The sequence below is a fragment of the Corapipo altera genome, unplaced genomic scaffold (genome assembly GCF_003945725.1).
Source record: "Corapipo altera isolate COAL_440 unplaced genomic scaffold, ASM394572v1 49, whole genome shotgun sequence".
NCBI classification, from domain to species: Eukaryota; Metazoa; Chordata; class Aves; order Passeriformes; family Pipridae; genus Corapipo; species Corapipo altera.
The window spans coordinates 630,417-657,908 of record NW_020884879.1 but is presented as its reverse complement, the minus strand read 5'-3'; the positions used below and the strand labels follow the sequence as shown (position 1 = coordinate 657,908).

Genomic DNA, 27,492 nt, shown 5'->3' with positions numbered 1-27,492 from the left:
CTGTTACTGCATAACATTGCAATGTAACTGTTACTGGCAGGTGTCACGGTTGGCTGTCAGCCTGAGCTCCACAGTCTTTAGGAGGTGAATTGGTTTTGAATACCTGAAATTTCATTTTTATTATTTGTCCAAGCAGGCTGGCTACTCTCTGCTGGCCAAGACATTGATGAAAGCTGTGGATTGTCCTGTTATTAGAGATTAAGACCTCTTTGCAAAGCAACAGATGACCAGTGGTTTTAGCACTTGTATGATTATTTCTGGAAGCAGCATATTTTGGTGCAGGGTAATTAATTTTTAGCTATTAGTGTCTCTGATGCTTCCTATTGAATGAACAAATACAAACCTTTTTAAACAAAACTTAGCTGGTGGTTAGTACTGTTCCAAAACGGTGGGCTCTTCCTACTGTAATACTGTAATACTTCCTATTCTCAGTACAAAAAGTGACTGTAGCATGATTCCTTCTCAGCAGTACCAGCACTAAGATTTTCTACTTTTTTCTTCCTTAACAGCATGCTGCAGTGGCCAGATCTGTAAGTACTCTCCAAAATTTGAAAGACCTGTAATGTATTAACTAATTGACTGTTTTGACTTGCAAATTCCTATGCTGAAATTGCTCTGTAGGAAGCCCTTACAAAAGTTTTACAATAATGAGATGATCAGAATGAGAACCAAGAGAGAAGCTGCAGAAGACAAAACTCTGAGTGCCCACCCCTTTTTAAGAAAAATTACATCTTTAATTGCTGAGAGATGAAAGGATGAAAGTGGTGGCCCATCCATATGTTTTCCCAGGGACAGCAATGTACTTGAGGTACATGAGATGGGCATGTTGCTTTCTGTGTGGCAACTTGCCTCTTAATATCATCAAAAGCAGAGGAAAATCTGTTTTAGAAAAATCAGATTTTGCATCCAGTGCCAGGATGCTGATACACATGGATGAAGGGTAAAGGAGGAGAGAAAGAACATACAGCAGAAAACATTGACCATCTGGGGACATGGGCACCTCATGCTAATGGGACTCATATTCCTCTCAATATCCCTGGCAAATTTTTCCTACAGCAATTTTATTTTATTATTGAGGCAAAGATCCATGCACTTGAATATCCATTCTGTGAAGAATATGTTTACAAATTGTTTTAATAACTCTTATGTGCATTAATCTCACAATGCATTTTCTTATTCATGCAATTACAGAAAACATTTCTCTGAAGCCTGGTAGAAGGCCAAGTCTGGAAAGTTAAAAAAAAAAAAAAAATTAAGAACCATATTTCAGAGTTTGAAGATTCAAGTACATTTAAAGGCAACTGCTGTCAATGTTGCTTTTGTGTTGACAGAATCCTTTTAAAAGGTTTTGTGGTGCGAAAAGCACCTTTTAGTGGGTTTTCATAATGCACTGGGAGAGAACAAGAAAATGTTTTTCTCACCATGGCCAGTCATGGAGCTCACTTAGAACATCGTGTACCCAAACTGGGAGGTTATTTTCCATGGGGCTCGCAGGGAGAGCCAGCGGGATCGGCACTTGTGCCTGCCCCCACTCACCTTGGAGACTGTTTGCTGCTTCCCAGGGCACCTCAGGATGACTCAGGCCCCTTAACGTGCCTATAGGAGATATTCGCGGTGACGGCTCACACCCGCCCGAAAGTGATAGATTGACATCCCCACAGCTTGCAGGAGGCAAAAGTGCTTTTATTGTAAGACCGTGGCTTGGAGCAGGAGGGGTGGCATCCCCCTGTGTCAACCACAAGGTGGCACGACAGGTTTGCTCTTCCTCCACCAAATGTCTGCCGTCGAGTAGCATCTGGCCACGTATTCCCACTGTGCGCTGATCTCCCCCAGTCTGCAGAGCTGTTCATGGGATAAACTCTAAGGACTGCTGTGTGCAAAAGCCAGAGCTGCTCTGTCCTTGAGACTGCTATTTCTGAGTCTGGCTAAGTAAAAACCAGCCTGGGCATACGCTTACTCCTGCACAAATCCTCCCTTCCTATTGTCTTTCAGATCCCCACAGGAGTACCATCACTTTTTGTCTTACAAGATCAGTGGCATCCGAAGATGCCTTGCAAACATATAAAATGTCAAGCCCCTCACTAAGTTAGCCAAAGCCCCAGCATCTAGTGGGAGGAATTTGCCCATGCCCACAGCACTCATGTGGCTGCAACAAATCTTATACGACATGGGTGTGAGAGATCAAAGAAGCAACAGATGTTCCTAATTCAGCCCTTCTAGTTTTACTGCTCTCAGCCTAATCTGTAACACATCTAACAGCCAGCAAAATGAGAAAATCACTTACACAGGGGTTGCCACAGTCTTCTGCATCAACAGCTTGGTGATGCTATGGTGGAAATAAAATCGGATTTTTCTCTCACAGATAAACCCTTCCTTGGTATATTCGTGATACCTCTGTTGTATATGATGCATCTGTGACATTTATGTCTGTCTGAGGGTGGACACAACAGGATAGAACAGGACAAGATGGGTGGATACATCTTGTACTGCTAAAGCAAAACTGAGTGACGAGGATGTGAAAGAAAGAGAATCTGGTGTTGAGTTATTGAAAAGTGCATCACAGGTCTTCACTTTGAAACATGTTCATGAGAACTTCACTGTGCAATACCACTTCATTCACAGACAAAGTTTTCCTTATAACTTACTTTCAGGTGCTTTGTGCAAACAGGGATTAGGAATTTCTATCAGAAGTAGAGCTTTTTCTGGTCCTGTTGGAAAAGCAGCATGAAGGTGTTACCCCCAGAAAGTTTACCTTTTACCCCTCCCTCAACATTTCACCTGGAAGACAATCTGAAGGTGTAAGATACTGTGAAATAAACAGTTCCTACAGCTGGTACTACGCAGGTCTCATTAACAGCCCAGTCCCAAGGAAGGCAAACATTCAACACTCTTATTCGTTTTATTTACATATTTAAAACTTTCTGCATTCCTAAATAGGACTCCAGGCCATTTGGGGATATTAGTGACATGTAATAGTTCACTGGGAGTTGCAGGTATGCAGTGCTCAGCAAAAGTAAGGCAGTAGCTGTGAGCTAAATCAACTGAGTGCTTTGCTCTGATTTTTGCTCTCAGATCTCCGCTCACAGATCTCCACGGAATTAAAGAGCTGTACCTGACTTCAATTCACTTTACTCCCTCCAAAAAAACATCTGAAAGCAGAAACCCACAGCCCCCTCACCTTTTCTCCACTTCTTACTCGTTAAAAAAATTGCAGTTCGATATCTCTATGACCTTTCAGTTTTATATGACTTAAATGGAACAAAAAAGCTGTTTTCTTCTTCAAGATGAGCTTCCCTTTTGCTGTGGGCTCACTTAGGCTTAGGACTAATGTAGCAAAGCACAAATTACCTCCAGGATTTGATGTTTTGAGGCACTGTTCCCAGTTAAACATTCCTAAATTTTATAACCATGATTCATGCATTCTGGGATGGTCTGTCTTCCATCCTGTGGAATCTATAGAAATGGGGAGGAATGGTCCTGAAAATGTATTTACTATAGGTTTAGCTACTTATACTAAATGCAGACTTGGAAAACGAGGAATTATTGGACATTACACTTTTCTTCACATCCTAATAGCAAGTTTATGCTTTTTCTCTGTGGATTGATGCTCAGGAACTGTTGTCATCATTCTAATGCACTCCAGTGACTGTGCTGACATTACCTGTTGCTGTGTTCCAGAACAGCTGTGTGCACTATTGTTCGTTAGGAAAAAATATGAGGAAAACTCGTGATTCAGCTCTCTTTACTGCCTCTTCTTCCCCCATGAAAATCAAGAAAGGATACTAACTCTACTGAGTGTAATGACTAGCAGTATTGTTCACTACTCAACACTGGAAGATGGGGAAATATTTCTTTTGAAGGACAGCTTTTGCTCAGTTGCAAAGTCTCCTTTGATTACCTTGTTCTCTGAGGATGAGTAATGTGGTTTAAATTCTTTTTAGTTTAGTTCAAGGTTATTAATCATCTTCAAACTGGCAACAACTACACGAATTCACTAGTGTTTCATGTCAATGACTGCACATTTTCTTTCTTTTGTAGATGTTTTCTTTGCCATTTAAGTGTTGTTGATTTGCACATGCACTGGTAGAGGCCATTACCTCTACTACTAGTTTGTGGGGTGGGACAGGAATTTCTTCAACTAAAATCACTCTTTGCTGAGGCTAAATACTAGACTCCCATGAATCCATGACAGTCTCATTAGCAGATAAATTACTTTGTAGATTAGTGGCGCTGAGAGTTTGGAGGCCCGGGAGGTATTACTCCTGAGTGGTAAACCTCCACCACTGGCAAAAACATTGGAGTCAGATTACCAAAAGTGATCATCTGACCCCACTAAAGTCTTTAGGATCTTTGCCTTTGATGTGAATGAGGTCAGGTATTTATTTTGGAACTATTCCTCGTTTTTAGCTATGTGATCCCAAGGAAGTCACGGAGTTTGCTGTATTTCACAGTTTACTGGATAATATAAATGTATTGTGAGATTAGTAGTAACACTTTCAGATGGAAATTATTACATAATTTTAGACTATTTTATAAATATGAAGAACTCACATTAAGTATTGGGCATATCATCGTCAGACCATATGTAGCTAGTCTTTCATCTAAAATAAAGGCTTATTTTTTCTAAATCTATGACATAGGGTTTTTAGCATCATTTTCTCATTACTGAAAAAATATTTTCCCCTTCTATAAATAGAATGTTATACCCCTATTCCAGTATTTACCTTGTAGCAAACAAGGTTACCTTTAATTAAATAAAAATATTCTACATTGGGAATGAGAGGAAAGAAAGAGAGGCTATGTGGAAGTGAACAATACATCAGAAGCAAACCCTGGCTCAGAATAGAACTGGTAGAACTGATCTGAAGAGATAAGGTCAGGAGATGTACTAAAACCAGTTATTTACTTTCCACAAAGGAGAGGTTTGAATAAATAATGTTCTTGACAATTACTTGCTTTTGAATGTGATTAAATTATTTTTTTCCCAGAGAGATATGTGAAACGTATATATATGTGAACTGCGGAGTCCTTACTAAAAAAAGAAATCGAGCCAGAACCAAAACCAAAAGCCAAAACACCTATAAGTGTTAGCATTAGATGATAAGATAATGTTATTTCTGCAATTCCTTGCTCCTACTTGTTGTCTACTGTGTTTCAGAGCAAATTCATGTCACTTTCAGATAGCGAATCAGAGAAGCTAACTAAAGTTATCTATGCAATGGTAAAACATTCTTTTCAGACCGTTAAAACCAACATATACATATTAGAACAATCTCAAGTCTTACTGAGACTAAGAAGAAAATTGGGTTTGCTGTAGAGCAAAATATGTCAGAGAATGACCCGAAATCATAAGCAATTAACTTCTTTCTTTTCTGAAGATACATATCAAAGTCAATTATATACTTGCACTTGGTAGCAAGAAATCCCCAGGAAAGGGATTTTCACTGCAGTGAAAAATATCGTATTAAAGTTTCGTGCTTTTAAACATATCTACAGAGTATCCTACTTTATAATTTTGTTGTTACTGTTGACATATACAGTTACCTCTGGAGACTGAACACAGATTTGGGGGTCAAAAGAGCAGGTTCAGTCTTACAATGTCCTAGCAACTTCTGGTTGTGCTGTGATTGGCAAACTCCTATGAAATTCAAAAAAGACCAAAGGCAGCAGTATTTACATAATGAGCTCAATAAGCATGTACCTGGAGTTACAAAATCACATAGGAGTTTCTGCAGATAATCTTCATTCCTAATGAGAAGGTTCAATAAAACCAGTGCAGTTCTGTCTGAAATCAGTGAGAGTCTTTCCTGTGATATTACAAGGGTCAGAGACCGATTTTTGACATTAGAAGAGGCCAGTATGAACATCCAGTCTGACCTTTGCATAAAGCAGGGCAAAGAATGGCTCAATAGCTTGAGATCTTTTAGAAAGATAGCTAGCCTGACTTTAAAGATTTTCTAGTAATGGAGATTGTAATCCAATTCTGTTTAAGTGATTAATTGCTTCAGCTGTTACAGAAATGCATTTTATTAGAGCATGGAGATGGATCGGACCACAAGGCCACACACAAGAAATTCTTTGTTCTATCTTTAAGTATAAAAAACTAAGAAGTACCCATTTTTCTTTAGGCTAAATAGCCCCAAGTACTTAATAGAAATTAAATAAATTTTTAAAAATGTTTTAAAATAGAGATGTTGCCGTATAATTACAGGCTTTTGCCCTTAAACATCCCCAAGTGGGTCATGGATGTAGTCAGATATTCATTTCATGCCGCTTGATTGTGGCATGTTTCAGAGCCCAGGAAGCTCAGAAATTGTCAGTTAAAGGTAACTGGGGGCAAAAATGGCCCCTGGTCTCACACAGACAGAGAGATGGCTGTAGATGTGGGCTGCTGCTGAGAAATCCAAGGCAGGGTGTCTTTGGGGACAACTGTGCAACATGTTCAAATGTCCCAGTTATGAGAGCAGCCAAAAATTATGTGCTGGTTCCTGGCCCCTGTGTCTGAGTGGTGGCCCCAGTCTCTGCTATGCAGTCAACTCGTGGCAGAGTTCAGCAAACTCAGCTCCTCAGTCTCACCCCACACACTTTGTATTTCTGGAGCTGTGCATCTGGTGGAGCACAGGCCCTCCTGCGCTGCAAAGGGGTGCTGGAGCTCTCCTTGTTGCTCACTACACACAAAATGGGGAGGTAAGCCCCACGAAGGGCTCCCATGCTCAGGGTAATTTTGGCTGTGGCTAGCATGGACTGTAGTTCCACAAAGCAGACACTGCTCTACAGGGTGCACGAGCCACCAAGGACAGACTTCCATAGCTAACCAAATGTCTTTTCTCTTTTCCTTAATGAGAAAGACTTTGTTATTCTCTCATCACAATATGCAGTTCTGATTGATATTTACTGGGCTCTGCATGACCCGTCTCTGTCATCTTTAGCGTGGTTAATTGGAATTATTGAGCGGCGCCCGGGCCTGGCAGGCTGGGATTCACCCCTGTTGGGATGGTCCTCACCTGCCCGCCCTGGTCTGCTTCTGCGCAGCCTTGCTCCCGTCAGACTGAATTAAGCTGCGCTGTCAGGAGCCAGGGACCCTTCAACAGTTTTCCAGCACAAGCAACACTAAATTAGTGTTTGGTAATAGGCTGCACACTGTTTTGTAATAAGAAAATATGGATGATTCTATTTATTCCCTCTCACTCCCTGCGATGATAAGAAATGTTCTAATTCATTATTAATTTGTTCCAACTATTTCTGGTAAATCTAAACTATGAATAACTTTAGCTATGCCATTAGCAATACCTCAGAACTACAGATGGATTTTTGTTTCAGGACACAGGCACATGGCAGTTCCACTGTTTCTAAAGGTGTACCCAAAATTCTGTCACATTTGGGTACAAAACCAGTGCTTGTTGTTCACCTTGGGTTACATCTGCATCTAAAGCAACCTGGAACACAAAAATATTGTGGCTATTATTTGTCCAGTAGAAATTATCGTAGCTTGGCAGCATTCTGTGAAACTTTTTATATTCAATCTGCTTAAGGATTTACTCTCCCCCAGAACATTAGACCGAATGGAGAGTGGGAATAGACCTAGAGCTGCTGCCAGCCTAAAGGCTTTTATTTTGCTGTGTGGATAAGCAAGATGTTTAGTGGCATTTTGTAGGTTGCTGACTTTAGTGTCAAATAGGCCTTTTGAATATTAAATCTTAAAAAATCTTTTTTTTTTGGTTGATGTTTGCCTTTCATAATTTATTTCTCTACTCTTCATATATAAATGATTGATCAAAGAACCACTGTTGAAAAGCATCAAGGACAATTTTTTTCTTCTCTTGCAGAATATGAGTTTATTTGGGTGAAAGGTGGGAGATTATAAATGTACTTATTAGCCACCCAAGGAAATTTTCTCTCACAGACACACCATGGTGGTACCTCCTTGTGCAACCAAGTCCACTGTTTGGTCTTTCATTCATTTAGAAAGTGAGTTTCTTGCCTGTGTGTTTGGATGGGAATGACTCTGTTGTTGCAGCCATATGCCTTAATTTACTGAACAAGGGGAGGAGGACACCCACGATGTAAGATCGAACACTGAGCTTCTGTGTGGGCAATCATGCAAGACACAGGCAACCTACTGGCCTTGTCTCTCACCGTGAGCTCTAAGCAGCAGCAAGAGCAGAATGACTGCGCTGATGATGCTCCTACATTGCTGCCCTGGGAATAATTGTCCTGCCTCCTCACTTCAGAGCAGAAAAGAAAAAAATCCCAGTCCTTTTCTTCAGAGTGTATATGTTTGAGAATTTTGTTTAACTATTTACTTGGAAATAAAAGGCAGCAAGGAATTATCTGGAAGATTCTTGCAAAGACTTCACTAATGGTTGGTGGTCACCTGCAAAGAGGCTGGCTAGGCTCCTGGCCACGAGGTGAGGTTTGCCTCTATCATCTCTTGAGACAGTTGCAGTCCCAGTACTGTCCCTGGTTGTTGTTCTCTATTTTTTCTGCTTGTACCTCCTGCCCAGAACATCCCTGGCTGAGCGAGCTTCTCTGGATTATAGCTTTGTCCCTTCAGACATGAGAAAGCACACAGATGTGTATGCTTTCTACAGTGTACCTAAATATTTTGCTGCTTTTACTTGAAGAAATCATGAAAGGGAATGGTTTAATAAAAGACAAACAAATCTGTGAATGAAACACTTCAGTTATCTCTGTCCCTGAGTTGATTGCCATCTAACCTCCCTGAGGAAAGTGGGGCTTTCCTGCCTGTGCCGTGGATGCCATGTCTCAACTGGAAGTGCTGAAATGTCTGCCAAGCCCTGCTTCCCCTGTTTGAGCGTTAATAACTTCTGTTCTGCTGCCAGGCAATTCCTATTTAGCCAGTATCAGATGACCACAGGTACAGATGATGACTTCATGGACGGGTTAATCTCCCCTCTCACAAGTCCATCTTTCCTAGCCTTTGGGGAGGTGGAGGAGCCTGGAAAGCCAAGAAAAGATAAAAGTTGGTGTTATGTTTATGAAACTGATGCAGACGTACTCTTTGGCAGACTGGTCAGCAATTGGTTCCCCAAGCCATCCCACTAAGAAAGGGGGCCTGGGGAGAGATAATAACAAGATAGATGATAAACCCATAGTGTGTGTGTGTAAGAGAGAGACAGCTGGTTTGGCAGGATTGCTTGTTTTTGAGAAAGAAGAGTTCATCCTTTCCTATATTGGCAGAAATACATGTGCCCTTTCATGATAAAATTATGTATCCTAGGTATATCAATCTTCCAAGTTCCGTTTAAAATATGCAGCTAAGATGGGATCTACTGAGAAAATATGAATACAGTGGCTGGGCATCCAACAGGTGTGCATGAGGAATCTGACTTTATGGACCAATAGAGTCCAGTTCAATAGATTGCTCATAGTATTTTTAATAAAATATGCAGAAATATAAAAAAGGGGTTTTCTGAGGAGTGAAAAAGATACCCATCATGGTACATGATGAAATATGCTCCTTTGAACTAAAGCTATAGTGGTAGGGTTTACAGCAGTCAGTCGCAAGCAAGCTTAACAAGGATCAGAGAATGTAAGCTCCCCTAGAAACATCTATAGAATTATAATGCTCTAGTTAATAAAATAGATATTTAAAATAGAATAGTCAGATAAATTAAAAGGTCTAATTTAAGCTGGTAGGAGAAAGATGAAGGAAATTCTGCCAGTAAAAAACCCCCACTTTTCTTCAGATACTACTTTAGTAATTTGCCTTAGAGGCAAATATTATAAACCTTAAATCCCTCTCAGCCTTGAAATGACAGAATTATGTAGAAATTTACTTGTACATGGAGACCAGATTTAAACCTTTACTTACTCAGGCTCAGCTGCAGTCATGCCACATGCACATTCACATTACACACATGCCCCTGTGACGTGGACCGAGGCGCTATGAAACTTTTACTGACATGAATTGTGTGTGAGTTATTCACTCACCTTGAAGAGCTTAGAAGCTGCATCTTTTGCAAACTATTCTGACATCTCTCCTGCATGCACAGTACTACCAGGGTGGCACGGGGTTGCTACATAGAGTCTGTAGCCGCAGGTTTGTTTTATGGGAATCTTTACCCCTATTATTTCAGGCATCCTGGTACCTTCTGTAAGGATCTGGGCCAGTTGGGAGGGAGGAGAGGAAATACAGCCGTGTAAATCAAAAGTCACTGAAAGTAGCTTTTCTAAAGTGAAAACAGACAGAGCTTTAAAATGTATTGCCTGTGACTCTGGTCTCTTCAGAAAGAGGGAATGCTTTTGCCTGTTCTTTAGACTGACTGCGTGTTCAAGCTTGTAAACCGACGTTATCCACACAATCCCTACCACGCTGATTTCTAGAAAAGCCCTTGTTTACACCTGCTGTCGCAGAGTCATGTCAAAGGAAACAAAAAAAAAAAACCAAACCCAGCCCCCAAAGCCCGCTGAAGGGGAGCAGCGGGCAGCCCTTCCCTGCTAGCCGCTCTCACAGCCGGGCCCGGGAGCCCGGAGGGAGCGCGGGAGGGTTTATACCTCACCCCTCCCCAGCCGGGGGACGGGGCACTCCCGGCCCGCCCGACGGCGGCTTTGCGGCGCGGCCGCAGGCGCGGAGCTGCCGCGCGGTGGCGCCCTCCGCTCACGGACCGTCCGCGCCCGCGGGCCGAGCGAGCGGCGGGCGGGGCCGCGGGGTGTCCTTCTCCAGCGGGAGCGGTGGGGTGCCCCCTTCTCCAGCGGGAGCGGTGGGGTGCCCCCTTCTCCAGCAGGGGCCGCGGGGTGCCCCTTCTCCAGCGGGAGCGGTGGAGTACCCACTTCTCCAGCGGGAGCGATGGGGTGACCCCAACTTCAGCGGGAGCCGCAGGGTGCACCGTCTCCAGCGGGAGAGGTGGAGTGACCCCTTCCCTAGCGGGAGCCGAGGACTGCCCCCTACCTCAGCGACCCCGCCGGGCGTCCTGCCCCGTCCCCTCTAGTGCCGGCGGACCTTCCCGGTCCGACATGCCCGGCAGGGAATGACAGTTGGGGTAGTAGCGTCCCGCTCCGTTCCCAGTCCTGTCCCCCCGCCCGGGATCTCGTCGATGGCCATTTGGACGGGAATCGTTCATTCACGTTAAGTTGCCTTTATCTCCGGAAAAATATTAAAACCTTAAATGACCGTAATAGGAACGTAATTGTATGGTGTGTTTTTTGTTGTTGTTGTTTTTGAGAAATCGATTTGGGCTCAAATAACTCATCCAAGCATGTTACACCAAAGCCATTCAAATAGGAAACAGGAGAACTATATTATTGCTGCTTCCTGAACTCTCTGCTTATGATCGAAATAATTAAAATATGCAGTAATGGCTCCTGCAGCCTGGATTTCTTTGGGTAATTCTCGGAAATGAAGGGCACATTTTCGGCCGCGAAGGGAGGGGAGCACGGAGACGAGTGCGATCTCAGCGGCTGAGAGCCCGCCGGTGGACCGCGCCCGACGCAACACTTGGGGGGAAAATTATTCTGGCGGCAGGGAAGTCCCTAGAGAAGGGATTTCCTTCCCGGTCCCTCCGGCAAATCAACTTCTTTTTTTTTTTTTTTTTTTTTTTCCCCCTTATGGCGATGCTCTTCCCTCCCGCTCTGCCAAGCTCTGCGAGCTGCATATCTGTCTCTGCACAAGGCAGAGAGGAGGGGGAGGGTCGGGACAAGGCGTGAGCGGGAGGAAAGCCTCCCCCGCCGTCCCTGGCCAGTGCCGGCCGCGCGTGGGACCCTCCCTGCAGGGCGGCCGTGAGGCTCGTCCCTCACGCCCCGCAGCTTCAATACACGCAGGGCGCTGCTGGTTTCCCCGGGGGGCGCCTTGCGTAATGGGAACAACACTAACATTCCTTAAAGAAAAAAAAAGAAAGGACTCGGGAAAAAAAAAAGGCGCTTGTATCCCCAAATCTCCGTGGAAGTGGGGGGTTCCGCGCCAGGGCTGCTCCGCCTGCGCGCTCAGAGCCGGGTGGCTCCCCGGGGGCCTGTGCCCAGCGGCGGCCCGTGCCCAGCGGCAGCCCCGGGCGGCGTCGTGGGCTGAGCTGGCTCCGCGGAAAGACCCGGAGCAAAGACGCGGGGAGCCCGAAAAATCCGGGGACCCCCACTCCGCCCCAAACTGCCCTCCTCCCCCTCCTGGTGCCTTCCCATCTCAGGTAAAACTTTACCGTGACGAACATCCTTTTAGATTTGTGGGATAGGTTGTGGGGGTTTTCTGCGTGTTTGTTTGGTTGTTGGGTTTGGTTGGGTTTTCTTTTTCTATTTTTTTTTTTTTGGGGGGGAAGAGGAAAGTGTGACTTGGTGTTTATGAGAAGCTTTATGACTCCTGATAAGCTCATCTTTGAGGACGACACAGAACTGTGTTCCTTGAGGAATTGGGGTGGTGACGTCTTTTCTGATACCCGATTATTACGTGACTGAGAAAAAAAAAAAAGGCATTTGATTCATGAATAAAAATCCGGACACCACCACGGGGGCAACAAACAATATTGCCCGTCCTCTAAGGCAACAAGCAGGCAAATGTTTACGAAGAGGGCTCTTGCTGAAGCGGGGTGTTTGCAAAGATTTTCTTGCTAATTGCGTATCAGACGGAAGGCTGCGGAAGGCTGGTCAAGTTTGGAGCCACCGTGCAGGAAGAGAAGAAGAAGAGAAGGCTGAAGGCAGGCGCTCAGTGAGGGGAGAGATCTGGGGAAGACAACATCGCACGCAGCCAGCCCGCGGCTCCCGCCTCCGCTCCCTCCCGGGCTCGCTTGCTCTCTTCCCTCTTCTACGCTCCTTTCTCAGGCGACATATCGCTCCATCCCTCTTTCTCCCTTGCCTTGTAGACCCCACTCCAGATCTGTGCTGCTACCTGCAAACTTTTTTCCCTTTATCTTTTTTCTCCCCTTCCTCTTTCTCTTTTTTTTTTTTGGAGTGAATTGCCCTAAAACCAGCAAACAACTAACTGCCGCCGCTTTTGCGTCTTCTGCATCTTGCGCGTTCTTCGCCCATCGGAGAGGCAATGCCACGAGGGTTTTAACTCCTTTCGGACGCCACTTGGGAGAGAGCTCGATTTCTCCCCCTCCCTATTTTGGGTCTTTTTTTTTTTTTTTTTTTTTTTTTTTTTTCCAAACCCTACCCATTTAGTTTCGCAGCCAAACGCTCTCAGTGACGGGTGTCTAGAGTTTAATGGTAAGGACACGAGGCGGCTCTCCGGGCCTTTCCGCAGCGGTCCCGGGGAGGGCGGGCGGCCGGGCACCGACGGGGCGGGCACCGGCGGCAGCGCTCTGCGCTGGGCACCCCTCCGTGCCTCTCCGTGCCGCTCAGCGCTAGCACCCGGCTGCCCAGGGCTCTTGTCCCCCAGAGACACGCTGCCTCCCTTCTCGGCAGGCAAGGCCAGGGGCGTGGTGGGTCGTAGGGTGGTTTGTTTTCTTTTTTTTTGGTGGTGTTTTCTGTTTGGGTTTTTTTTTTTTTGACAGCAGGTTTCCTTTCCCTCCCGCACAGAGTGGCAATGTGTAGCAAAGCGATCTTAGCACTCCTGGTCTATGGCATAATAATGCACTGCAGCGTCTACTGCTCACCTGCGGCCGGACTTCAGTACCCAGCGCTCAGGTAGGTCCGTCCCCTTTCCGGGGGCTCTGTCGGGACCCCTCCAGCCCCCCGCTGCCCCAGCTTAGCTAAGGACAACGGAATCTTACTGGGGAGAAAAGTGGAAGGGGATGTAGCGGGGAGTCATCAAAGGAAAACCCCTCCACTTAGGCTGTGTGCCCACCCCCTCCGCCCCGGCGTATGACCCCTCCCGGCTGCAGCACTGGCATCCCTCAGGGCCGCTCCCTGGGATCCCGGCGCTGTAAACCTGCGGCCTCTTGTCCCCGGGAGTGGGGGACCTGCTCTGCTGCATCTCGGCTGTAGCGGGCCGAGGTCCCTGCTGCATCCAGACGGCGCCCAGCAGCTCCTCCCCACCTACCCCTTGTCCTGCGGGGGCCTCGGCCACCTCCACCTTCCCGCAGCTCGCCCAGGGTGAGGATCACCTGTCCGGGTCAGGGGAATGGGGCGCGGGGACTGGTGCGCGGTTGTCTGCAAGCATGTGAGAGCTGTCATGGTTCGTGTAGCGGCATTGGAGCGGGTGGGAATTCAGTCTCTTCCCCTGTTTACCTGATTGTATACGACAGTCCTTCTCAAGAAGGAAGGGTGCTGGCACGAGGTTGTTTGGTTTTCTGTGTTGTTCGGAGTTGTCTTGCTGTGTGGGCTGATGCCTGTGCTGTCATTTTCCAACTGGGAGTCGTGGGCGTTTGAACCCCACTGTGTTTGGGGCAGGAGTGGGGGACAAGTGGGGGACACCCAGAGGCATCGGCACAAGGGAGTATCCCACGCTGGGCTGCGGCTGGGGGCGCAGGGTACGCGGTACGGGACGGCCGATGGCAGCCTCGTCCCACCCTGCTTGTCGCCTGTTTGGGTGACCGGTGTTGCTTGGCTTGGGGGGAGTTTTGGGTTCGGTGCTATCGGTGCTGTCGTCCTGCTCCACCGGCGCTTGGCTCTGTTCCGGCGTGCCCTGCGGGGGTCACTGCCGTGCGGCTCAGCTGTGAGCGCGGGGGGGACGGGGGGGACCTGCCGGGCGCGCAAGTTTGTCCGAGGAGGGTGTCCTATTTGGGGCTCCGAGGTGTCCTTGCAATAAGCGGGAGCCCGTCGGGGCTGGTTCAGAGCAGCCCCGTTCATCTCCCTGGTCAGTGCGACTGGGGGGCAGCAGGCTCGGCGGCCTGCGGGGCCATTAACCGGCAGCAAGCCGGCATTCTTCATTCAAGCGCCTGAATTAGCAAGAGTGGAACACTTTAGCGGCATCTATTATTAATACCTCTGCTAAAGCTCACTGACAAAAATAGCTGCCTGTAACGTGCAATGACCTACATCGTACTGCAGAGAGGGAGGCAGAGAGCATGGGGGGCGGGGTGGGGCTGGGACACACACAAAACTGGCGCGATCTCAAAGTGCAGAGCCACCGTTCAACGAAAAACAACCGGCGAAGTCCTCCCCGGCCCGGCGGGCGCTGCGAGGAGGAGCGGGGCGAGGCCCCCGGCCCCGGCGGCGAGGCTGGCGCTCGCCGCCCCGTCTCCGCCGCGGAGGCTGCTCGGCTCCCGCCCAGCCCCTGGCACACGAACGCGTGTGTGTGCGGCAGCCTGCGCGGGCGTGCGCTCCGCTCGGCAAGCACCAACCCTGGCTGTGGCAGAGAGGAGCTGTTTCTCGGGCCGGGGCGTGGGCCGGGGGGAGCGAGGGAGGGGGCAATGTTTGGGGGGTTTCTCGGAGCACGTCTGACGGCGGGTGTGTTCCCTCCTCCGCGGTCCTGCCCCGCAGAGGAGGCGGAGGGCGGGGATGGGGAGCGGGCGGGTGCAAGGAGGGGATGGGGGCAGTCGGACGGGGCTCCCGGGGTGCCCGGGTCGGCTCCGACGAAGGGTGGTCACCGACGCAGTCGGAAGCCGGCAGCGGGGAGTGGAGCGGAGCGCCCCGCGGAGCCCGGCTGACTCCTTCTCCTTGCTGCTTTCGTTGCCAGGCTGGAGGATGAAGTCTACGACGAGGACGGAAACACCCTGCAGGACTTCGCCTACGACCACGAACCCCTCGGCATAGCGAATCCGTCCTCCATGATCGGCGAGATGTACACCTTGTATTACCCACCGGAAAAGAGGTGACAGCAACTCGCGGGGTGTCAGGCGTGAATTTTGAGCCGGGAGCAAAACGGGTCTGACAGAACCGATTGGGGGGAAAAAATAATAATGGTACTCAACAAGCTAACAGCAACAACATCAAAATAAAAATCCCGAACCCAAACAAACGACCACATTGCCCGGGTCCGGTGCTCAGTGTAAAACCCAGAAGAAATGGAAAAGCCGCCTTACCTCCAGCAGCACGGGGGAGGGAGCGGGGGAGCCACCCGCGCCGGGGAGGGCTAGCGATGCTCCGGCAAACGGAGCAGAAATGCCCAGCCGGCGCGGAACCGAGCCAGCGCGACGGGGAGGGATCTGGGTGGGGACGAGGGGTCCCGGGGGACGCGGGGAGATGCCGCCCTCCGCTCGCTGGCGGGGAAGGATGGTCACCGTCATCGCCCGGGCTCCCGCAACCGGCTGCAGCCCGCTCCCGGGCCTCGTCGCTCACCCGTGGGCTCTTCCCTCTGCCCAGGCACGCCGATGGGATCTTCAACAAAGCCTACAGGAAACTCCTGGGCCAGTTATCCGCCAGGAAATATCTGCACTCCCTGATGGCCAAGCGGGTCGGGTAAGGGTCTCCGCTTGCTCTTTTCCGCGGTGGGCGTTGGTGCTGCTGGAGCGGAGGCGCTGAAAGGGCGGTGGCTGGGGAGAATAAGGCTGTCCCGGCCGGGGCCGGGAACGTGTTGCGCCCGCGGTGAGGCTGGGGGAGTCCGGCTCCCCAAGCCTCAGCCGCTCCTGGCCGTGGCTCCCGGCCGGCTCCCGGTCCGCTCTCGGCGCAGCGTGAGCCCGGTTGTCAGCTCAGGCGGTCGCGGAGGTTTGGTTGGGTTAATACGCTCGGGCATATAGATAGATAGATAGATAGATATAGATACACACACGCTCTCACAGACACATATATATGTGTGTGTGTATCTATATCTATGTCTCTGTAATTTTTTATAATCAACTGATTTAAAATCGAGAATTTGGGCAGCCTCCACGATTTGGTGGGGGGAGCAGTTTATGGGGAGCAATGACCGAGGGCGCGGCTGCAGAGGGGGTGGGGGGAATTTGGTTGCAGCCCGGCGCAGCCCCAGCTGGCGGGCGGGGCTCCCCGGGGCTCCCCGTCGCCAGCGGGGCAGGGGCGAGCCCGGTGCCACCCGCTGCCCTTCGGCAGAAGGTAACACGTTAATAAAGCCCCAGGGAGAGCAGCTTTCCCGGCCGCAATGAATAATTCATGGTGGGGAGATATTGTCTCTCCCGCCGCCGCCACTTGCGCGCACCGCGTCGGGAGCGGGTTTCCGCGCGGTCTTTGTCTCCCCGCGCATTTTACGCGCAACGTGTTGCGCCCGGGGCAGCGGGAGACGCGGGGCTGCGCAGGGCGGTGCGGAGGGGCGCGGAGGGGGGCGGAGCGGCCCCGCCTGATGCAGCTGTGCTTCTCGGTGCTTGCAGCGGTGCCAGCGGCGGCCTGGGGGACGAGGCGGAACCGCTGACCAAGCGGCACATAGACGGCATCTTCACGGACAGCTACAGCCGCTACCGGAAACAAATGGCTGTCAAGAAATACTTAGCAGCCGTCCTGGGGAAAAGGTATAAACAAAGAGTTAAAAACAAAGGACGCCGAGTAGCGTATTTGTAGCGATGTGAGTAACCAGCCACTCCTGTGTATACAAAGTCCTAAGGGAGAGAGAGAGAGAGAGAGAGAGAGAGAGAAAGAGAGAGAGAGAAAGAAAGAAAGAGAGAGAGAGAGAGATAAACCCAACAACAAGAACAAAAAAATCTAAACAAAAACAAAAGTCATTTCCAAACTGACTGAACAATCACCGCTCCTGTGTTATCTAAACATGTATTTATGTATGAAGTAAAGCCATTAAATGAATATTTTGATAATAATATTGTTTTTCTTTTGTACAAAAGCACTAGAGAAACGCACAGATCTACTTTGTGGACCAATCATTAAGTTATATATAATATATAAATATATATATATATATACTACTAAGAATACTAAAGAACAATTCTTCATGAAAAGCCTGCACAAGAACAAGAATTCGCTGAGCTGTTTATGTTTTTATATAAAATAAATAGAAAAAAAAGACAATCATTGTTTTGAATATTACTCCTATTTTTGTAACAGAAATTAAAAGGATAGTATTTTTATCCGCAACAGGGTCGAAGACATTAATTATCACCATTTGCTACTGTACATAAGAAAGATGACCTGCTCCCAGGGGAATTATGAGGAAATTGATTTGGGAGAATTGGTAAAGCAGATTCTTCCCCTAGTGAGTCTCAAGGCAGGCTCCTTTGCCACTAGCCTCTCTGATGGGGCAGAGTCCCCTTTCCTCTAGATTTCGATTATTTTTTTTCTCTCCTGCTTTATTTGATTCCAATTGTATCTGTGTTAGTGTCTCCTCAAACAATGAGCTTAGAGGATAATTCTCTTGCAAAAACAACAGCTCGATCCAAATTGTGCATCTCTGTTGCCTATTGGAGGGAGAAATAGTTACAAAAACCAAAACCAAAAGAACAATAGCAAAAATCAAATTAAAACTAAAGAAAGCCAAACTCTTAAACCCCAACCCCAAAATCCCGAACCAGCAGCAAGGATAGTAAATACTAAGCCCCGTGCACTGTTCTTCTGACTGGCTGGGCAGAGTTGCAGAACAAAGCCAAAGCGGAGACAGGACCCGTTTGGAAAGAGTGAGGAAGTGAGCGGGGGTGGCCCCCAGCGCGCCCCGGGGCCGGAGCTGGTACCGGAGCCGGTGCCTCAGGGTCGAGGTAAGACGAGGCGATCCCATCTCCGATCCGCTACCCAACTGCCCCGGGCAGCTCGGTACTGGACCTGGATGCAAAGTACAGTGTGTTACTCTCCAGTGCTGTCCATGCTTCTCATCATGTGTAATAATGAGCAGGGTTCTTGCCTTTGCATTTTTCGGTCGGAGTTGCTCTTTTCTTTGATTGCTTTTTCTTGTAGACCCTCCCGCCTCTCATCCTCTCTTCGAACTTTTCTGAACTCTGTTTAACCCACTTGAGTCACCTTTTTGGGTTATGTTCTTTTTGGAAAAAAAAAAAAAAGATTGTGAACGCTCTCTCACTCCTTTGTTCTGTTTTATGCAAGCTCTTATTGTACAAGTTTAGGAACCCCTGTTGTAGCTACCACTAAAGAATTATGCACTACTACGAAAGTTTTTGTTCCTTGTTTATTGAGTTTGGAGGTAAAATGTATTTTTCTACATTCTGGCTTATTGCTTAGTAAAATTTATTTCATAAAACAAACTTTTGTCATAAAAGAATGTGTAGTGTTCACCTGTGGTCCGGTTTCTAACGAGATAAACCATTTTCACCTCATCTCTCTATGTACGGACTCCTATCTTACCTTCCACCTGGGGGCTGGTTCTGTCCCCTGCCTGGGCCGGGGGACGAAGGAGAACACGTAGGTACCCGTTTCCTTCCAGCTCACCACACAAACCTTACAGGAGTCTTTCCAAAGACACAACACGAGCCCCGCATCCAAGACGTCGGAAAAAAAAACCCCAAAAAACCCCTGGCGGGTAAAAACCCTCCTTCCCAGGCCGGGAAGGGTCGCCGGGAGGAGCGGAGCAGGGAGGGCAGAACCCGGCGGGGCGGGCAGGCGCTGCCGGCACTGCCTGTCCGGGCTGCCCGCACTGCCGGCACCGCCCTGCCGGCCCTGCCGGGGCGGGCCCCCCGGGGCGCAGGGACGCGGGGCGCAGTGTGCAGCTTTCGTGCCTTCTCTTCACCTTGTAAATCGCCACGAGTTCACGGATGGCTATTTAGTGGCCCTACGATGCTGCAACACATCGGCTTGCGTTTTAGTCGTCCTTCTGTTCTTTGGCCATGGGCAGAGTGCGCTGTGTTTGTGTCGGCTGTGGTATAATGACATAGGGCTCTCGACGTTTTGTTTATGACCTTATCAGTTAGAGTTCAGTGGCTAGTCGCAAGCATTATGAAGTGATCGCCTAGGTTATTATACTTTGTACGATTTCCTTTTTTTTTTTTTTTTTTTTTTTTTTAGAAACGCCAACAGCCTTACCAAAATTTGAGCAGATTTGAGATACAGTCATAGTAGGTAGATATTAGTCTTGGAGAACTTTTGTGTGCAAATGAATATAAAAAGAACTTAAACAAAGTATTATTACACACATGATATCTATAACTAGGACTTTGATAACTGTTATATAAAGTGTGTAAAGTTTGTATTAATAAATTTTTGTAAACAATGCAATTTCGTCTAATGTTTGGGGGAGAGAAATCTAGAACCTAACAGTGAAAGCTACATTTCATTTAATTTATTTTTTTAAAATTAGTTAATTTTTAAGCAGCGTTCTGCTGCGGTGTTTCATGCCTGGGATATCTTTTTATTAAGTCTCCACATTTTATCACCAGATGACCTCTAACATTTTTATCGATGGTTACTACTCTGTTCGAGTAAACTAAACAGAACTGCTGAAGTAAAGAGCCTACTTCCACACACACCAGCTCAATAATAGTCTCTAAAATATGCAAACCAAACTGGTCGGCGCCTACGGTCCATTCCTCTAACAATTCCTGTGCTTAGAAGCCGTTTATTTTAAGCAGAATCCCGTCTGTTTGATGAGATCTTCACCTAATCCGCTTTTAATGAACATTCTGTATGCGACAATGTGCTTCCAAGCGTCACTCGGCTTGAGCAACGGCAGCATCTTTCTCTGGATTCAAGATACACTGAGCTGTCCTAAAAAAATTATACTGTAACACGACAAAGTGTTCCTTAGGTTTTACAGCGTAGTAGGTGTCTACAGTGAAAAAGCACAGGGTAGTTTGTCGGCACTAAGTGGAAGTCGGGATACCCAAACTTTCATCTTCACTTTAATTTAGCAATAGTTGTTTATGTTAATTATTTTTTATTGTAGCTCCGGCACTTTACTCAAATATGTGGGCAAGTATCAGCAATTTACTTTAAAGTAAACTCTACTTCTTTCTAAGATCATACAATTAAAAAACAAAGCACAGGAATTAAATGACAATTTCCTACAAATTGATTTTTCAAAACTCTTAGGTCCAGAATTTGAAACAGGCTGGTCATATCCTCTCTGCCATGAATTCACCTTCTAAGCTATTTCAACAACAGAATTTTACTGATTAACTGGACAACACCAGAGAATGTAGAAAACTAATGGCATCAGTGTTATGTGTTAGGAATTACTGAAAAGTCAGATAAAAGTGCTCATTAAATACAGATCAGGTGAGAAGAATGAAAAAAAAACCCAAAACATACCTGTTGGGGGGAGGGGGAGAGGACAGCGATTTCCCAGACTTATAGCATAACAAAATCCAGCCATTGTTTTCCAAGGACAGCATGCAGCAAAAAATTGCTCGTAGGTTTATTCAGTAATTATGCAGTGCTGAGACATATAAACACACTACATTTCCATTTCCTGTCTATCAAAATTGAAAATGTGATTAAGACATCCTAGCTAAAGACCATGGTGGTATTGGTAGCTTGAGAATGAAGCTTAGGATCGGTCCACCTGAAATATAAGGTCTTCATGAAGTCCTGGAACTTGTTGAAGATGCAAATTCTGCTGTAAATCACATAGAGATGGTCCTAGCCTCACTCTACTCAAATTCGTCTTTACCAAATTGAATACAGTTTTATGAAGAAGCTCAGCTCTGTTCTCATTGATTTAAACTGCCACCTGGAAATTGTGCAATACTGAGTATTACAACATGAGTTTTGTGGGCATTACTGGTGTTCTGTGTGCCGCTATATGTCTATCAGCAGAAATGGATAAAGCCAGCTGAGGAAACAGGAATGACTAGACAAGACATGGCTTTGGAGCCTCATATTGTATAAACCTCCTCACATTCAGTCAAAATAATAAACTCCAGTCAATTAGTAAAGGAAGCTGAACAGAGCAGACAGACTGCTCCAGATTCCAACCCTAGGAAATGTGGTACAACACCATATCTGTCACAGAGCTACATAGGTCACAAAAAACAGAAAAGTCAGTTTCTGTAGAGCCCTGTTTTTAACCCAGCTGTAGCTGGCATCTGCCTTTCACAAAATGAGCTTATGAGGCTGTTGACCTCCTCTCCATATGCCTTTGGAGCCTTTCAGTCTTCAAAACACACTTCATGTATTGTCTGTATATGTTTTCACCTAGAGTTAAGGAAAATAGAAAATCAGAAGGAAATTTGATCTTTTGTGGGCTTGCTACTTGATATCTTTGCAGCTTACTCTCCCCTTATAGAATAAATAATTTAGCCTTTCTTCAAGAAAAACCTTCAGGGGAAAGCACATATCTGAAAAATGTAAGGACCTCATTCTTAGCCTCTAGAAGTACATGTCTTCTGAACTACATTAATGGATTTTTAAGACCCAAGGGGACTTTTATGATCATATACTCTCTTTTAGATAATACAGGGCATAGGATTTCATGGAGTCCTTCATTTAGCATTTCATTTCTGAGTGAGCTGTTCTGTATGACAGCAGTATTGATTGCAAAGCTTGCATGGATGGCAAATTTACTGGATAAGTTGTTCCAAATGTGGCAGTTTAGCACTCCGTTCCTTGTCTCAGTTTGTCTCATTTTTGAGTCCAGGAGATTTGTAACCTGCTGAAGAATCTCTAATGCCTGTGGATTTCCCTCTGCATGTAGGTAGTCCTAGGCAGAGATTTACTCTCCTCTGTGACCTTTCTTTGAGGTAGTAAGGTTGATCTTTAAGTGCTCAGCATGAGGAAGATTTTTCACAGGTGGCACTATTTCTGAACTATTTGTATTTATTAACATCCTTGCTAAACTGTTGAGACTAGAAACGATTACAGTACCTAGCAGTGATCACCTTGAGGATATGACAAAAAGTAGTAACTTTCCTCTTCTTCGTCAGGGAATGCTCATTGCTAACAAGAGTTGCATTTGCCCTCTTGGCCATTTTGTCCTGCTCTGAGATCATGATCTGCTCATAATCCTCTCCCACAGCTAGCTTCTTTTCCAGATGATTACTTTGCATGCACAGAAGCCATGACCTGGAAGTGACCAAGTGCTTCTTGGTACCTATTTTGTAGTGTTTTGTGTTATGTTGTGTTAAAATCTTTTTTTTTTTTTCAGATATTTTACCTTATTGAGCTACTATTCTGGGAATAATTCCTTTCTTTTACTGCACAACAACTCAGCTGTTATCTGGCACCCATTTCTGCCACCTTTAGAAAGTGTAGACACATTCCAGCAATGCTGCTTGCGTATTTGTGCATTGTGATACATGGACCCAATTCAGCTGCAATGCAGATCTGTATAATAATTCCAAAGAAGGATTTGACACAGCTATAAGTGCAAATCCTGGGACAGAGCAAGTCAAAGTGACTTGTAGGAGGCCTCTAGATCTCCTTCTTTTTGCTCTTGGGTTCCTAGAGGCAATCCCATCCTGGCACAGCTGAGGTCCCATTCATTCTAAACCTGTGCGGGACATTTGGAAGTGCTTTTTGGTAAAACCATGGCTCAGTTACTTACCTGGAATATGCACAGAAGAGAAGTAGTACATGATGCATTAGAGGTAATGTGGTTGAACTGCTAAACCTAATGAATCTTTTGAAATAATTAGTTAATTGGCTTTTGATAAGATTTATCTAAATGTAAAAATGGGATTTAGCTTTGAACAGGGATATTTGAGCACCAAAAATATACCAGTTTAAAAGCAGTGAAGGCAAGCTATGTTTACCATTTATGCAAGAGTGTTTGTTTTGATACTTCAATAATGAAATATCTAGGAGAAATAGATGTATTGATTTCTGAAACAGTATAATTTATTTATGAGAGAGAAGATCTCTTTCTCTTCAGGCTCTGAGGTCATTTTCAGGCATTCTACTTCGAAAAGAATGTCCTGGAGATTTTTGACAGTATGAAATAGAGGAGTGCAACAGAAAAACGATAGTCACTTCTAATTCTTCTGTGATGTCCCCCAGTGTCTCAATACCAGGATGTCATAGAATCATAGAATATACTGAGTTGGAAGGGACCCATCAAGATCATTGAGTCCAACTCCTGACCCTGTGCAGGACACCCCAAAAATCCACACCATGTACCTGAGAGTGTTGTCAAAATATCTCTTGAAGTCAGGCAAGCTTAGTGCTGTGACCACTTCCCTGGGGAGCCTGTTCCAATAGTCATCTACTCTCCAGGTGAAAAACTGTTTCTTGATATCTAACCTAAATCTCCCCTGACTCAGCTTCATGATGTTTCATTGAGTTCTGTTACAAGAGTGAAGAGATTGGTACTTGCCCCTCTCCTTGCCCTCTTGAGGATGTTGAAGACCACAGGGAGGTCTCTCCTCCATTTCCTCTTCTTCAGGCTGAACAAACCAAGTGATCTGAGCCACTCCTTATAAGGTCTCCCCTCCAGACCCTTTACCATCCTCATGGCCCTCCTTTGGACACTCTTTATTAGCTTAGTGTAATTTTTATCTTGTAGTACCCAAAGCTTCATGCAGCACTCCAGGTGAGGCTGTGCTAGTGCAGAGAAGAGCAGGACAATCACCTCCTTTGACCTGCTGGCAATGCTGTGCCTGATCCACCCCAGGACACTGTTGGCCCTCCTGGCTGCCATGGCATGCTACTGACTTATATTCAACTTGTCATTGACTAGGACCCCCAGGTCTCTTTCTGCAGCATTGTTCTTAAGCCCAGTCTGTACGTACATCAAGGGTTGCCCCATTGCAGGTACAGAATCCAGCACATTCCCTTGTTGAAATTCATCTGGTTGGTGATTGCCCGTCCCTCTAATATGTCAGTCCCTCTAATTTGCCATCTTCCACAGGCATCCAGGTAGGACCTCGTTTTTCTCATTTGCTGGATCAACCATTTGGGAGTGAAGGGCCTGCTGATTTCAGGTGGGTGTTGAAAGATTTAAACAAAAATAATGTATTTTTTTTCCTCTCTGCTACACGTTTCTGAAAGTCACGTGCTTTGTCTTCTGACTCCTTGCTCCCATCAAAAAGGTTGGTCAGCATCATGTCCTGTCCCTTTTAGCAGGATTAATATGCTTCTCTGATAGCATACCTCCCTTTTGGTATGCATATTTATAGATGTAGAGGGTAGACTGAGGAAACAGTTGCCCAGGCTAAAGGGTTTGCCCTTCAAGATTTGACAACAAATCTAAATATATATTCATTTTGGACAGATTAGATTAGACTCAGCCTATGGCTGATCTCTGTTTTGACATTTATCTCCATGGTGAGAAGAATGGTTACTTTTGAGTGGTAGAATTATGAATAAATGACTGCCTTTCCCTCAGGAGTGAAGATTAGTGTCACAAGAAATCAGCCGTCATGTATGTTATATGCTGAATGTGTACTCTCTCAGCTCCCACTGCTTGGATGGGATTGAAACTTTCCTGACAGTTTGAGAGAATGAAGAGTGCTTGGGCGTTGTGGCAATCAGGCTGCTCTGAAAATGGTTAAACTTTTAATCAGTTGTGAGCTCTTATGTCACCAGAAAAATAACAATATATGTAAATAAAATTGCAAAAATAGTACAAAGAAATAGTTCTCTCCCTTGCTATGTATATATATGCATATGTGCATGTACATACATATATTTCTTAAGCAGACAAAAATGAGATCACATTCAAGTTCCGATATTTATGTATTGGCCATAGCTAAACTTAGACACAACATCTAATTTACACTGACGTCTTTCTTTAACAAGTTTTGTAAGAGGAATGATTTAAGTTCAAGGAAGTGCACTGAGTCATCTGCACGGTGGGCCAGTGGCTGAGCTAAGTTTAGAATCAAGGGGAAGTTTGGATCTTCTGGCTCCAAGTTTCTCCTTTTACACCTCTACTTTTCTCAAACATTCTCACTGCTTAAAAAAAAAAGACATTTTCTGCACAATTTCTATTCTTTCTTTACTTGATTTTTTAATGTATCCTTGGTTCTTTGGTCTTCTATAGTAAATCAGAAAGTTTAGTTTAATGAGCTATTCAAGTTTTTAAAATTGGGTTAGCTGATGAGCTTGCAAATAGTGCCTTGTGACATCTCTGTTTCAGGAGTGCTGAGATTAAAAAGCATAAACGAAGAACGTGAGGTCTGGTCAAGTGATGAAGCTGAGCAAGGCCAATCCAGGACAGCCTACCCAGTACAACCTCTGTTGCTACTTGTTTGGTATAAAACTACACATAGTCATTCTCCTCAGCCCTCTTTCCTCCAGAGACTTTCTGTGGGCCAATGAGTTTCCTGCCAGAACAAGGGTGTCATGCAGTTTATGGCACATCATGCCCTGTGAGGAATCCAGCTCATTCCTCCACTGAGAGACACCTCTGAAAACACACTCACGGCCAGAACAAGGGAAGACCAGAGCACTTTCTCCATAAATAAGCTGCAGCCAGGCTACTTCCAGCAGGTTATGAGCCTGCCTCCTCTTGACAGATGTGGGATACAGTTCTTGTGCAATGTGGGTTAGAGCTTCACGTGCTCCTCTACACTCTTCGGGCACCTTTCCCCAGCACAGCCCAATAGATATTACAAGGCACAACCTATCAAATGGTTAATCTGCTGCTACAAATCAAATGGTTAATCTGCTGTTGTACAACTTCTATACATTTTATTTACTTTTTTTTTTTCCTGGCTCAGCAAATATACAAAGACTAAGGAAGACTGGCCAGACTCTAAGACTATGCATGTTTAGTAATTTCTGGTGTCTCTAGCTGATTTGGTGCATTGCTGTGTTTTGTATCAGGAAAGAGTCATGATATAGCTAAGAGGTGATTAAGCCCAGGAATTTGTGCAGCATACTGTATGCAGGCAAGTGGAACATTTATACTGAAAGGAAGCAGTTTTCTGATTGCATTTTGCTTTGCTATAATAAAATGTAGTTAATTTTTATAACAGTTTCATTTTATTCTAGTTATACTGTAATGACAGCCTTATTACACCACTGTTTATGCTTTTTTTAAGCTTAGTCATTGTTTAATCTTATGAACAGAGAGTCAACTTCATGCCTGATATTTGCTGCAGCTCACACTACTGAGCCCTAACACTATGGCATGGGGACGTATAATCAGTTAGATAACCCGGTCATGATAAGAATCCTACCAGGGGAACTCCATACTGTTGTTACTTCCCTGTAGAGCTGGTCATTCACAAAAAAAAAAAAAAGAAATTAGAATCTAATTGAATCTGTTGAAATCTATTAATTATCAATTATCAGTACCCAACAGGAGTGCAACTGCGTTTGCACTGTATTCAGCTTTATTTTACTGATAATGATAGTGTCAATGTTAATGGGGCTATAAAGAGAAGGAAAATGCCACTCAATGTGAGTGAGCTTCATCACAATCTGACCCTGTCTCATTAAAAAAGACTTTTTCAGCATGTGTAGTCTTTTCATATTCCAGATCAGTGGTTCCTAAAGGGTGGGCTTCAGAGTCAGAAAATCACAATACCCCCTTGTAACTTCACAGTAAGCAGCTGTCACTCTGCTAAGATAAATGCCACCTTTTATAAGCTGCAGTTACTGTTCACTTTTCTCCACTCTCCTTATATCGCTGCTTTGACCTAGTCTGAGTCATTCCCTGCATGGGAAAACGTTTCTTCCTGTGGGCATACATTATGACTGGGGTTGTGTACTGATAAAAGAGGGATAATGCGTCCTCTGACTCCTCAGTGAAATACTTCATCCCGGAATTAGGATGTACACACAGTGAAGACAAAAACCAGCAGGAGTTTGTTAGACTCCCGTCCTATAAGTAGGTGACAGGTCTTTTTAAATGGTAATGAATACCTCACCTGTACACCTGCATGGGGACCGGGTAGGCACAAGCTGGGAGTATGAGGTAGGAGCAGAGGGTGTCCAAAGGTT

At 45.8% G+C, this 27,492-nt stretch overlaps 2 protein-coding genes and 1 long non-coding RNA gene across 6 annotated transcripts; 2 read left to right on the top strand and 1 right to left on the bottom strand.

Annotated features, from left to right (window-relative positions):
• Positions 1–7,442: 7,442 nt before the first annotated feature.
• Positions 7,443–14,757, bottom strand: LOC113945032 (rho GTPase-activating protein 17-like). Its single transcript, XM_027638857.1, has 2 exons — positions 14,116–14,757; positions 7,443–8,959 (listed from the first exon to the last, which is right to left on the bottom strand). The coding sequence occupies exons 1-2, from the start codon at positions 14,755–14,757 to the stop codon at positions 8,918–8,920; spliced, it is 684 nt and encodes a 227-aa protein (XP_027494658.1). The 3' UTR covers positions 7,443–8,917.
• ADCYAP1 (adenylate cyclase activating polypeptide 1) lies at positions 12,019–19,184 on the top strand. 4 transcript variants are annotated; one of them, XM_027638856.1, is made up of 5 exons: positions 12,019–12,137; positions 13,465–13,572; positions 15,506–15,640; positions 16,132–16,227; positions 17,091–19,184. In XM_027638856.1, exons 2-5 carry the CDS (start codon positions 13,472–13,474, stop codon positions 17,275–17,277), a joined length of 519 nt encoding a protein of 172 aa, XP_027494657.1. In that variant the 5' UTR covers positions 12,019–12,137; positions 13,465–13,471; the 3' UTR covers positions 17,278–19,184. The 4 variants fall into 4 exon arrangements, with proteins under 4 accessions (XP_027494657.1, XP_027494656.1, XP_027494654.1 ...); XM_027638855.1 differs by lacking the exon at positions 12,019–12,137 and adding an exon at positions 12,466–13,152; XM_027638853.1 differs by lacking the exons at positions 12,019–12,137; positions 13,465–13,572 and adding an exon at positions 14,697–15,158.
• A 4,419-nt stretch (positions 19,185–23,603) lies between these two features.
• LOC113944982 lies at positions 23,604–25,742 on the top strand. The gene is made up of 3 exons (XR_003526905.1): positions 23,604–23,817; positions 24,452–24,524; positions 25,682–25,742. It is a non-coding gene; the product is annotated as an uncharacterized LOC113944982 (long non-coding RNA).
• Positions 25,743–27,492: the final 1,750 nt, after the last annotated feature.